Source organism: Delphinus delphis, chromosome 15 (genome assembly GCF_949987515.2).
Source record: "Delphinus delphis chromosome 15, mDelDel1.2, whole genome shotgun sequence".
Lineage (NCBI taxonomy): Eukaryota > Metazoa > Chordata > Mammalia > Artiodactyla > Delphinidae > Delphinus > Delphinus delphis.
In genome coordinates, this window is record NC_082697.1 from 60,803,237 (window position 1) to 60,816,432 (window position 13,196).

The window sequence follows — 13,196 nt, forward strand, 5'->3', positions numbered from 1 at the left end:
AAAAAGCAGAAATCACAAACTGATTTTTTTTTTTTTTGGACAGGTTGAATGGTACCAGGTAGTATCCTTATTCAATTATGAAATATAAGCTTTTTAAGTAAGCTTAATTGTATCTCCTCTGGAACTTTGTAAGTTGGACCCTACAGTTTGCCTGTTAACTCCAATGGTGATTATTTCCTTTGCACAGTGCTCCAGCTGAGGCTGCAACAAAGGAGGACGAGAGAACAACTAGTGGACCAGGGCATCATGCCACGTAAGACTGAAGTGTCACTGTCATTTCTAATGTGATGTAACAAAATGGGCATGTCTAAGAAGAAGCTGTTCCACACTCTACTTTCAGTGGTATCCATTTAATCCACATACAATTTATAAGGAAAAACCAGGCATCAGCATTGCTAACCTAACAATCATTTAAAATACATTTTGGAAACCAGATGCAACTTAAAAGATAGACACAAATTTTATATTATCAAAGAATACCTTTAAAGCTCTGTAATTAGGCTAACATCAGTTCTTACTTCAAACTTCAGCATTACTTTTAGCTTTAAAATAACTGAAATAATCACTAGATAATGAATCCAATGATACTGGCAAAAGTAACATGATAAGTTAATTCAAAACCTGGTTCTACTTTAATTCAAATTAATTATCTTTGATGCTATAGTATAGTCTATATAATTATGTATCTCAATTACAGGACTAATAAGCATTCTATTTATAATTAATAAAATCTTTCTTGCCCAAGTACAGATATTTTCCCAAGTAGCTCTAGGCTTCATTCCTTCATTTTTGAGAGTCTATTAATTTTAGAATATTTGTCCAAGTTGTCTTCTTTACCTTTAATCACCAAATTTGGAGGTGATTTTATATTTTAGAGGAGAAGAGTGGTGGTTTTGTATAGGCTGTTAGCATTATTTGGGGATTTTTGTCTAAAAATTGATTTTTCTAAGAAGTAACTTATTTGGCTTAAAAAACTAGAAAGAAATTACAACATGTACTTATGCTTCCCAGTCTTCACAGTCACTGCTATTGCCTTTTTTTGGTTTGTGATAAGGAACGATTTTTCTCTGTGATGAGGAGATGTTTTTCCCTGTGAACACTTTTTTTTCTGAACTACTAATAATTGAGTATCTACATATTTTAAATCTAGCATTGTGATAAAACCAGTTATCAGAAGCTGGTTTGATAATCTGCCAGATTTCTCCACCACTGCATTCCTGATATGAGTCAATCAAACAGGATCAAAGTGCGGTGCTTTAAATACCACTGTGAAGCCAGCTGTAGTCTGCTTTTAGGAGCTGGTCCCTGGCCAAACCTGTTTGGCTGGGCTTCTGTGAGTCTTTGCAATGCTTTAAGTACCAGAATTGAAAAAAATGTTACCAAGAGCTGATGGGCCAATACTGGGAGGTGATAGCCCAGGTTAAGCCTAGTCCTGCATTCCATCCACATTCTCTGACTGCCCATAGTGATAAGTGCAGGGTGTAATCAGACAGCAGTGGACATACACACAGAAGATTTTGCAAAGATAATTGATAGAAATTCTGTAGTATGTGATGTTTTAATAAACACTGCCTCTCTCTCTCTCTGGGACTTTGGAATAATGTACTAGAAGTTAACATATTAAGGAATCACTGTGTCTTTAGAGTGAGTTGCATTGTGGTATGATAGAAAGAGCATGAACCTGCCAAATTCAGAATTCTAGATGTAAATCCCGCTTTGACCACCATCTAGCTGTATAACTTCAAGAATTCATTTAACCTCTTTGAGCCTTTCATCTGTGCTGGGGCTAATACCTATGTCACAAGGCTGTTGTGATGATGAGCAGCAATATAATTGTGATGGGCCACAGAGCAAGGCGCTAAGTGTGTTGTGGGTTCTCAGTAGGTGGTAACTCTGCTCTCTTAGACATGAACTGCAGAGTGTCCTCAAGTTCAAGGCTAGATCACTCCAACGTTAAATGCCCTAAGGACTTGTGGGCTTTTCCCAGTAACTTGTAGGGCCATAAGAGCAAAGACCTGTTAAGGAACCATCAAACAGTTCCCTTGGTAATGGTAATTTGCCCCAGCTATGGGCTGGAACTAGTCTGACCTGATATATGCATTGCCATTATGTATACAACTCTGTTGTGAATGTTAACTTGTTTTATTTGTAAAACACATAATTTTAATTCTGAAACATTTAAGGTTTCAATTTTGCAGATCTCCTAAAGGAGCTAGGAAATAAATGGGACTGTAGAGGCACACTAATCAGATTAAGAGAAAACATCACCATGATACGCTGTAACATTTGACTGAAGTATTAACTCCTCTATTTATACCATGGAAATGATTTCTTTTTCTCACAGCCCTGAAGAGCCCAGCGGCATTCCACGAGCAGATAAAAAGCTTGGAACGAGCCAGAGTAAGGAATTTCAGTTTAAAATATTCTGCTTCTCTCTTTTGTATTAAAGTACCTGTGGACAAGTAACAGTCTTACTCCTACGTATATCAATAGAGAAAATATAGTGTATTTTCAGGATAACATGGCATATAGAGTAATATATCCTGGGGTAGTTTTATCTTGGAGGTTTATAGAAAATACAGGACATTCAAATTTTGTTCTTTTAAAACTAGTAAACTAGTGTTGTACATAGGACAAATCACACTTTTTTCTTACTTTTGGAGCATAACAACAGTTTTTAGAATAATGATGGAGTAATTCTGCCATTTGTTACCTCTGCAGACAGATAGCCCAAGTGATGTACTGACACCGGATCCTTCCTTCGTTTCCCTCCTGGGTCTATGTTAGCAGTACATTTGACCAAGGGTGGGAGAATTTGGCTGAATGAGGAATATTGCCATATTCAGCTCTGTTTTATTCTTTGAAATGACTCCATCATAGTTGCACACTAAATTGGTGTTTATTATTTTTCTTTAAAAGTGCCATTATTCTTTTTGTTTTAGAGGAAACTTCTATCATGCAATATGAAAATAATCATGTTCCAAAAATTCCTTAAGAATTTTCCCAGGATGCAATAATGATCTCTTAGAGTCTTAGAAAATACAAAACCCATTTTAAAGCCTTATTGTTTAGACTTGAGTACAGTTCTGAATAAGAAAGTATGATTAAAGATAGGAATTCATCACAGAAAATACATTAGGATTTTTAGGAAATGTGTTATCTTAGATGGATTTTTACTTGACCTGAAGTGTAGATTTTATTGACTTTAGATATTTAAATGTTCAAATCCTCTGTTCAAAAGTCATCTTCAAAATTATGAGCCTTTGCCTTTTCCAAGTTTTAAAATAAAAGTTTATAAAGTGCTTACTTTATACCAGCATACACTTCAAATCCCTGTACAACTTTGAAGGCTGCAATTTAAATCATGTATTGGATAATAGTTTTTCAAAGTACTAATTTCTACTCTTCCTCTCAAAATCATGATCAAAAGAGTATACAATTTATTTAAATAGAGTACCTTGAGAAAAAAATGTAAAACTACAATAAATCATAAACAATTTATGATAAGAATTTTTCTCTCTCTCTCTTTTTTAAAGACCGAAAACTTTTTGAAGCACAAGATTCGGAGCCGACCAGATCGTTCTGAACTTGTCAGGATGCACATTTTAGAAGGTAAAAATTCTATTTCTGCTGCTTTTGCTACATTTTCTCAAGAAAAGAAGTGAGAATTCCACCATTTCTGTTTATTCCCATTTTAATAACTTTTTACCCCACAGGCTGACATCCTCCAAACTGGATAGCAACATGAAGACCCAAAGCTAAAAATGTTATGTTAGATACATGGGGAAGGTTTGATTCTCCAAATAGCCAATTGATGGACTGACTCTTGCCCGCCAGCTGGGGGTGCTATAGGTATCTCTACCATACTGTTCTGGAAAAACATTTTCGGTCCAGAGGATTTCTTCATCAGTGAGGGATGTGCGCCTGCTCATTAAGTCATAAAGGGTATGACAGCCACAAGTCTAACGCTCGATTTTCAACGACTTGGACCCTGTTAGGTCTACCTGGGTCAAGGCCCATACCTGACATTTTCTCTTCGTTGCTACTTAACCCACAACAATCCAGCTCGATCTGACCATTATCACAAACTAGCTCCACCTGACCCACCAGATTTTCTCGATGACTGAGTCTCATCTCTTAGGAAGCTAGTAAGGACAGTTCCACTCCATCTTTGGTGAGACATGTGGCTCAGGCCGTGATGTTTTTCTCTCTAAAAACAGAACATTCTCGAAATCTGGTATCTCCACCATTAAATTCCTGAGTTACATTTTCTTTCATTGTTTTGCTTTACTGACTAATTTGTGGACTAAGGAGCTTTGACCCTGTGATAGTCTTGAGAGTGTTAAACCCTGAGCAGAAACAGAAACTTCTCAAACATTTAGAGACCGTTATTAGGTAGGAGGAAGATTAGATTTGTGTTCTCTGGCCTAATGATAGAGTTAGTATTAGAATTAGGTTGATATGACAGAGTATTAGATTATAGCTCAGCATAAAGGTCAGTCAGATATGTCCAAAATAAAATCTTCAAGAAGTGGTACGGTTGCCATTATTAGAGCTGTTAGTACACTGGCCTGCAAGCTAGACACCAGAGACCCAAGTGAGCCAGACGGATGCCCACCTTCATGGAGCTTGCATTCTAGTGGCACAGACAGATAATACATAGGCAAAACAAATAAATTACAGATTGTGAAAAGTGCTCTATAGGGAATAAACAGGCTGCTGTGATAGGGAATAAACACAGGCTGAAACCACATTAAGGATGTTGTAAAGAAGTTCCAGCTATCAAGTTGGCCTCTATAACCCCAAGTAGTGTCTCTTCTAATCCAAATAATCTATGATTATGTAACCATCTTCATGTCTGGGATGGGAGGTGAGAGGTCTGTTCCTGTCTCTACTTTGGGTTGTGAACGTCTCAGAAGTCTGCTGGACTAAAAAAGCTTTTCCAGAACTCCAGTGGTAGGGTAGGAGCAGCTACCAGCTGTCAGGGATAAGTGAATCTTCAGAGAAGCAAATTTGCTGGTAAGTAACTTGGTAAATGGCTCCTTCTGTGCCTCAAAATATCTTGACCTATAAGGAACATTTTTGTAGGAATGATGCTGTCTGTTTCAACTTGCCTTCTAACTGTAACAGGCTTTATTAATATAATTAAAACTAAGGCAAATACATTTAACTATCAAAAGGAATCATATCTGCTTTTTCCAAAAAGAGACTACTCAGCATTTAAAAACCTAACTATGTATATGAATGAACCATAAGTGATGTTTTTAGGCCATCTCTTCTAAAGTAGAGACTTTTGAAGTAAGAAAGAATGTCACATCTATAATTTCAAAAATACCTTAAAACCACCCCCAACTTATTATAACATTATCCCAGTTTTGATTGAATTGGATGTTTGGCAGGCAAAAGTCTAAATTATTTCCTGAAGTTCAGCAGCCGAAAGCCAGCCTCGGCCTCATGGAGATGATGAAGCAATCAGACCAGGAACAGAAGCATACCAAAATGCCAGCCTCTAATTATTTACTTTTGGGATATTTTCTTCCCAAACATTCCTGATATCACTTGGATAATGTCAGTGGAAGAGAGGAAAAGGCAGAAGACTCTCCTGCCTAGATCTTAACAAAGGCTTTTAAACATCAACCTAAAAGTGGTTTGCACGATCTACTTTCCCCCACCTATCATCTTCCTGTGTGGCTAGAAGGGTTCTGTCTAATAAGATTGGGGCCAGAGTTGTTTATACAGGAAAATTATAAAAATGAGATGGGCATACGTGTTACTTTAACTTATAGAAACATGAATTTATTTGCCAGTATTCCAACTTAGGGGTAGGACCTTCACGTGCAGGGAAGGCTTTAACGAATGGAGCTCACATCTTTCTTGTATAAAGCATAGCCATTGTACATCATCTACAATTTCCATTCATGGTGGAACAAAACTCAGAGGCACTTGAAAAGCAATCTGAGTTTAAAAATCCTAGATTTTATCATTTTTCCCCAAATCTTTTACCGTTGTTAGTTGCCCTAAGTAACGCGACAGTGATTTTTTTTTTAATGGCTTACCTTTATCAAGTCATTCCAAAGCATTTAACTCAGGTTTCCAAGAAATAGTCATTTTATTTTTGAAGTTTATGATTTCCCCATAACATCTGGTTAAATTATGTATTGACAATAGCAGTCACACTAGTGATGAGCTATTTTGTAGACAAACAAGATTGATACTTGGTAAGCACATAACTTAACCAGTAGAAAGACAAGTGATCAGCTGTGCTGGATGGTAGTTTATTGGCCCTTGGGGTCTCAGTGCTCTTTGGGCCTCAGCCAGGCCATCTAACCTACAGAATGAAGAACATCAGATAATCCTGACGTTACTTACAGGGAATTTCATTAAAAGACCTTATACTGAATAATTTAAGGGGCAAGCGACTTTCAACTCGGTATTGGGTTAACCCCTCATCATTATGTTTAATCATTCATAAACATCATTTAGAACAATGTAATAAAATAATGAGAGTTACCAGAAACACAAGTAATTGACAGAATTATGCAAATGAATGAGTTACGATATAGTATCACACCTGTTATACAACTTTATGCATATGTGGGTAGATGAGTTGATGCTTCTGTATGACTATTAATTACTATGTAATTGAATGTCGCAAGGTTATGTATTCAGAATAAACCCAAATTCTTAATTATGATGAAGGACTCTGAGATGCACATGGATTGATCGAAGGATGTGATTTGTAGCTCTTCCCACTGACTCCTGCAGAGAAGCTTATATCCTGAGATAACAGTTTCTCCCCTTCTACGAACTGACTTTCCAATGAAGCCAAATCTAAAACTGCGAACTTCTTGAGCCATGAACCACATCTCTCTTGTTCATCCTCTGTATCCCCAATGCCTAATAAATATGAATTCGACTCTCCTACCGTAAATGAGCAATAGCAGGACCCCATTTTTGGCTTGAGTTCATATTAATTTGAGTCTGAGGACATCCATACTGTATAGACGGTATAAAGCTATCTAGGACTAAAAATGTAAATTGTATACAGGAGCATTCTTAAACAGTCATTGTCTCTCCATAAATATGTTAGGAACACGTAAGTCTGTTTATACCAGTTTAAATTAGTTGGCCTGAAATAACATTATGGAATAGAAATAGTAATTCAAGTAATGGTTAAAACTGTGTTTCCTGTTTTAGAAACATTTGCAGAGCCATCCCTGCAGGCTACTCAGATGAAGTTGAAAAGAGCTCGACTAGCTGATGATCTGAATGAAAAGATTGCTCAAAGACCTGGTCCTATGGAGCTGGTAGAGAAAAACATCCTTCCTGTAGACTCCAGTGTTAAGGAAGCAATTATAGGCAAGACTCTAAAATTTTACTGTTTTCTGGGAAAAAAAAGAAACTTGGAAGTTTTAAATAAGAAAAATCAGTTTTAAATAAGAAAAATTTAATTTAAAAAGCCAGCACTAATCATGACTATTGTTTTCTGGGTAAATTAGAAATTGATTAACATTTGCACTGATTCCCATTATTACTGTTAGTGTTATTATATTATGTATTACAAGACAAGCATCTCTTACCACAGAGATTCCTCTTGTTACATCTGAGGTTTAAGTCTGTCTTTTTTTTTTTAAATTAGGGTATAGTTGCTTTACAATGTTTAAGTCTTCAAGTTCTGATTTTGTTACCATGTTTTCTAAGTTAAACTTATTGTATTATGTTTAGTTTCTGTTGTTTTAAGATTTTTACAGATTTTTCATTATTTTAGTTCAGTTTACTTCTAGGAAAGGTAAAAATAGTTTGTTTGGTCTTAGTTCAGCAAGGTGAATAGCAGATGCGTATAGAAGTATTCATTAAGAATGGTAGAATCTGCCCGTTTTATCCCAGTCTTACCATACTTAGTTACTAATGTTTACCATTTTTTTCTGGCATAAACTTCAGCAGAAAAAAATTATTTTCCAGAATAATGCCACTTTTTCAGCAAGCAATTTTGAAAAGTTAATATCCTGCTTAAAAAACTATTATAGTTTCCATTAATCATGGGGACTTCATATTTTGCATTAGTATGAATTTAAATCTTAGGTAGTCTGTAGTCAGTAATTCTAAGTAGTACAATTCACTATGATTCCATTCAATTCCGAAGAAATGGGCCCCAAAAGGTAAGATGTCAGTACAGCAGGGCTGCTCTGTGAAGTGGGACTTATCAACAGATACCCAGTCAGAGCCCCATTTTGCCTTATAATAATGTTTTTTAACAGTTGGATTCCAAATGTTGGATCCAAGTTGGATCCAGACAAGGTCCACACATTGCCTTTAGCTGATGTATCTCTTAAGTCAATCTCCTGGGTGGGTCTTCCTCCTCCTTTCTTTCCTTACTTTTTATTTGTTGATGAACAGGCTTTTATCCTCTAGCATTTCCACATTACTAGATTTTTCTGAATGCACTTGCATCCCTAGGTGTCATTAAAAACTTTCTTGTCTCCTGTACTTCTTATAACTAGTATTTGGATCCAAAGACTTGATCTGATTCAGGTTGGGTATTTTTCCCCAAGTATTCATCTTAGATTGTGGTGTGTTCTTCCATGGGGAAGTACATTATGTTCAATTTTGTTTTTAACCAGTTTCTTAAGTCCTTATAATGAATAATATTTCTCCTTTTTCATTTTAACCTTGTTATTCCAAGGCCAAGATAAATTAAAAATCATTTCTTTCTTTAGGTGTTGGGAAGGAGGACTATCCCCAAACTCAGGGCGATTTCTCATTTGACGAAGACAGCAGTGATGCTTTGTCTCCAGACCAGCCAGCCAGCCAGGAGTCGCAGGGGTCAGCCGCGTCCCCAAGTGAGCCAAAAGTTAGTGAATCGCCATCTCCTGTGACTACCAACACTCCAGCCCAGGTATCACCTTTCTTGTTTTTACCCCTCAACAGAGAAAGTGCCTTGTTTTTTACATATCAACGTAATATGTTTTCACCAGAGGAGAAGTCTGAGAGTGAAGAAGAATATAGGTTTGTCATGTGTAATCCAACCACTAACATTTTCAGTAGATTCTTACATTATTTCTGTTCTATATACATATTTTTATTTTACAGTTTTATAACTCACTTTAAAATTTTTTCATATTTATAACTCACTTTAAAATTTTTTCATATAACTTTTTTTTGAGATGTAACTCACATATCATAAAATCCATCCTTTTTCTAACCATCTTAACTACTTTAAGTGTACAGTTCTGTAGTGGTACACATATTCACATTGTTGTGCAACAGATCTCCGGAACTTTTTTGTCTTACAAAACTGAAACTTAAACCCATTAAACAACAACTCCCCATTCCCCCAGGCCTGCTAACCACCATTCTATTTCTGTCTCGATGAATTTGACTACTTTGAATATCTCATATAAATGGAATCATACAGTACTTGTCTTTGTGACTGGCTTATATCATTTAACAGTGTCCTCAAGGTTCATTCATGTTGTAGCATGTGACAGGGTTTCTTTCAGTTTTAAGACTGAATAATATTCCATTTTATGGATATTCCACATTTTATTTATCCATTCATCAGTGGACATTGGGTTGCTTCCATCTCTTGGCTATTGTGAATAATGATGAGTACCTGAATGTGGAAATATCTCTTCAAGACCTTGATTTTAGTGCTTTGGGGCATATATCCAGAAATAGGATTGTTGGATCATATGGTAGTCCTATTTTTAATTTTTAAGGAACCTCCGTACTGACTGCAACATTTCACATTCCCACCAACAGCGCACAAGTGTTCCTATTTCTCCACATCTTCACCAAAACTTGTTAATTTCTATTCTTTTGATAGTAGCTATTCTAGTGGTGCAAAGTGATCTCACTATGTTTTTTTTTAATTGAAGTATAGTTAATTTACAATGTTATGTTAGTTTCAAGTGCACAGCAAAATGATTCAGTTATACATATAAATATATATGTATGTATATATACTTAAATATTTTTTTTCAGATTCTTTTCCATTGTAGTATTACAAGACATTGAGTATGTTCACCTGTGGTTTTGATTTGCATTTCTGTAATCATTAGTGATGTTGAGCATCTTTTCATGTGCTTGTTGGCCATTTGTATATCATCTTTGGAGAAATGTCTATTCAGATCTTTTGCCCTCTTTAAAATCAGGTCATTTGTTTTTCTGTTGAGTTGTAGGAGTTCTTTATATGTTCTAGATATTAACTAACCCCTTATCAGACATATAATTTTCAAATACTTTCTCCCATTCCATGTGTCACCTTTTCACTCTGTTGATAGTAACCTTTAATGAACAGAAGTTTTTAAGTTTGATCTGCTCCCACTTGTGTATTTTTGGTTTTGTTGCCTGTGCTTTTGGTGTCACACTAAGAAATCATTGCCAAATCTGATGTCATGAATTGGATTGTTTTGGATTGATTGGATCCTGTTTTCTTCTAGGATTTTCATGGATTGGGGTTTTATATTTAGGTCTTTAATTGGTTTTAATTTTTGTAATATGGTATAAGCTAAAGATCCAACTTCATTCTTTTGCGTGTGTATATCCAGTTTTCCCAACACCATTTGTTGAAAAGACTGTCCTTTCCCCCACTGAATGGTCTTGGCACTCTTATCAAAGATCATCTGATCATGTACAAAGGAATTTATTTATGGGCTTTCTATTCTATTGCATTGGCCTATATCTCTGTCTTTATGTCAGTACCACACTGTTTTGATTACTGTAGCTTCATAGTAAATTTTGAAATCAGGAAGTGTGAGATCTCCAACTTTTGTTCTTCTTTTTCAAGACTGTTTTGGCTACTTGGGGTCCCTTGAGATTCCGTGTTAATGTTAAGATGGATTTTTCTATTTCTGTAAAAAAAAAAAAATGGCACTGGGAAAATTCACCCTTTTAAAGTGTATAATTCATTGCTTACTAGTATATTCACAGACTTGTTCAACTCTCACCATTATCTGATTCCAGAACACTTTCATCTTCCCCAAAAGAAGCCCATACCCCTCAGCAGTCACTCCCTGTTAGCTCCTCCACTCAGCCCTAAGCAACCAGGAGTCCACTTTCTGTCTCTGGATTTACCTATTCTGGATATTTTATATAAATGGAATCATACAATATCTGGCCTTTTGTGACTGGCTTCTTTCACTTAGTGTAATGCTTTTAAGGTTCATCCATGTTGTAGCATGTATCAGTACATCATCCCTTGTTATGGCTGAGTAATATTCTATTGTGTTGATATACCACATTTTGTTTATTCATCAGCTAGTGAACATTTGCTATTATGAATAATGGTGCTATGAACACTTGTGTACATGTTTTTATGTGGACATATGTTTTCACTTCTCTTGGGTATATACCTTGGAGTGGAATTGCCGTGTCATATGGTAACTGTATGTGTTCCTTGCTTTTATACCTCAGTATTTAATTGAACCGATACACTGTATCTCTTTTAACCAGTTACCTGTTATTGGTTACCTAGAGTTGTTTCCTGTTCTTCATTCTTAAACACACAAGTGCCCCTGTTGTATTCTCACATTCTTGCTACATGCTGGTTTTTTAATACATACATTGTTGGGCATTTGTCTAATACTTCTTTGAATAATTACTAGATAATGAAATGGATTTCAATCTTTTGTTAAGCAAAAGGTAGGCACTCAACTGCCTTCCAGGAAAGTAATACAGTCTTTATTCCACTATCACTATGTCTTTATCACAAGTAGGTAATATCATTACTTTAAACCTTGCACCCTGGAGATTTGAATGTTTTAATTGGCCCCTTGATTTTGGTTAGATTGAATTCATTTGTTCAACAAATATTTATCAAGCACCTATTATGTGTCAGAAACTTAGAATCTAGTGCATGCAAAAGATCTAATATTTTTTGATAATTGCATTGGAAATTTACATTTCTTATTTTTCAGTGAGTGTTAGTGTTTCTTTTGGTTTATAAGAACTCTGTGCTGCACATAATCTGTTGTTTTTTCTCTCTCTTTATGGTGTTTCTACCTTACTGAAATTTTAATAGTATTTAGTTATATTAAAGCCCAAACTATTGAACTACTTAACGGGATTGGTCAAGTTCAGTAGAAAATGTTCTTGTTAAAGCCCAGCATCATAGAATTTTTGAATTGGAAAGGAATTTAGCAATTATCTGCCTTATTAACCCTTTCACAGGGGGAGGCCTGGGTTCAGAGAAATATGGAAGTTTGGGGATTAAAAATGTTTGCACATTTTCTTATGGCATTTCTTCTCATTCATGAATATCTATTTGTTGGGGACTGTGTCTTTCAGCATTATCCTCTTCATTGCACTTATCACCATGATCTGAAATAGGGGGGCGGGGGAGGGGGAGTTATCTTTAACCTAGCACAGGGCCTGGTACAGAAAGAGTGCTCAATAAATGTTGAATTGCATTCAGCACCATGAGTGCTGACGCCAGCTTGTAGAAGCAGTGTTTTTGTTCTCTGATTTGCGAGTAGAGCCTCTCCCTCTTAGAGTCACAAGAGGTAGTGTGGGTAGCTACACTTCATATTCTGGTGTCAGAGTTTACAGGGCAAGTGTGACTGGCCCCTCAGCTTCGCTGGAACCTGGCCTGGAGGAAGGATGAGGGTCAGCGACCAGCCCATGGTCTGAGGTCTAAGCAGGCAGGAGCAGAGAAGGGAGACCAGCCCCTACTGTTCTCACCATATTTGCTGCACCCTGGTTTTGAGCTTTAAAAATAGGGCTAGGGCTTCCCTGGTGGCGCAGTCGTTGAGAGTCCGCCTGCCGATGCAGGGGACACGGGTTCGTGCCCTGGTCTGGGGAGATCCCACATGCCGCGGAGCGGCTAGGCCCGTGAGCCATGGTCGCTGAGCCTGCGCGTCCGGAGCCTGTGCTCCGCAACGGGAGAGGCCACAGCAGTGAGAGGCCCGCATACCGCAAAAAAAAAAGGGGGGGGGTGAAAAGAATGTCAAATATGTAAGTACATACCATTAGAAAACAGTTCTACTTATCCATTTGGGTTGTTTGTTCTGTTTCTGTCTGAGTAGGTCAGGACATCTTAGCATGGCCTTAGCTTTTTAGTAATAGAGAATTTTTGTCACCTCAGCCATCTACCTGGTAATGGCTTCATGACAGTTCCACCTGTGTAAGAGACTATCATTCTCCTTTTCCCTGCATTGCTTGTACTATTACGTTCTTAGCTTTGGTCTTGAAACTTG

General features: G+C 36.7%; 1 protein-coding gene and 1 long non-coding RNA gene across 7 annotated transcripts in view; one reads left to right on the top strand and one right to left on the bottom strand.

Annotated features, from left to right (window-relative positions):
• Positions 1–13,196, top strand: part of MRTFB (myocardin related transcription factor B) — a 201,152-nt gene that overhangs the window by 146,393 nt on the left and 41,563 nt on the right. For all 6 annotated transcript variants that reach the window (XM_060031768.1, XM_060031773.1, XM_060031769.1 and 3 more), the window contains 5 exons: positions 188–253; positions 2,345–2,400; positions 3,537–3,612; positions 7,198–7,359; positions 8,718–8,896. In XM_060031768.1, coding sequence (XP_059887751.1) covers positions 188–253; positions 2,345–2,400; positions 3,537–3,612; positions 7,198–7,359; positions 8,718–8,896 — 539 coding nt within the window. The remainder of the gene's footprint in view (positions 1–187; positions 254–2,344; positions 2,401–3,536; positions 3,613–7,197; positions 7,360–8,717; positions 8,897–13,196) is intronic.
• LOC132438018 (uncharacterized) overlaps positions 1–13,196 on the bottom strand; it is a 93,400-nt gene that overhangs the window by 6,794 nt on the left and 73,410 nt on the right. The window lies entirely within an intron of this gene.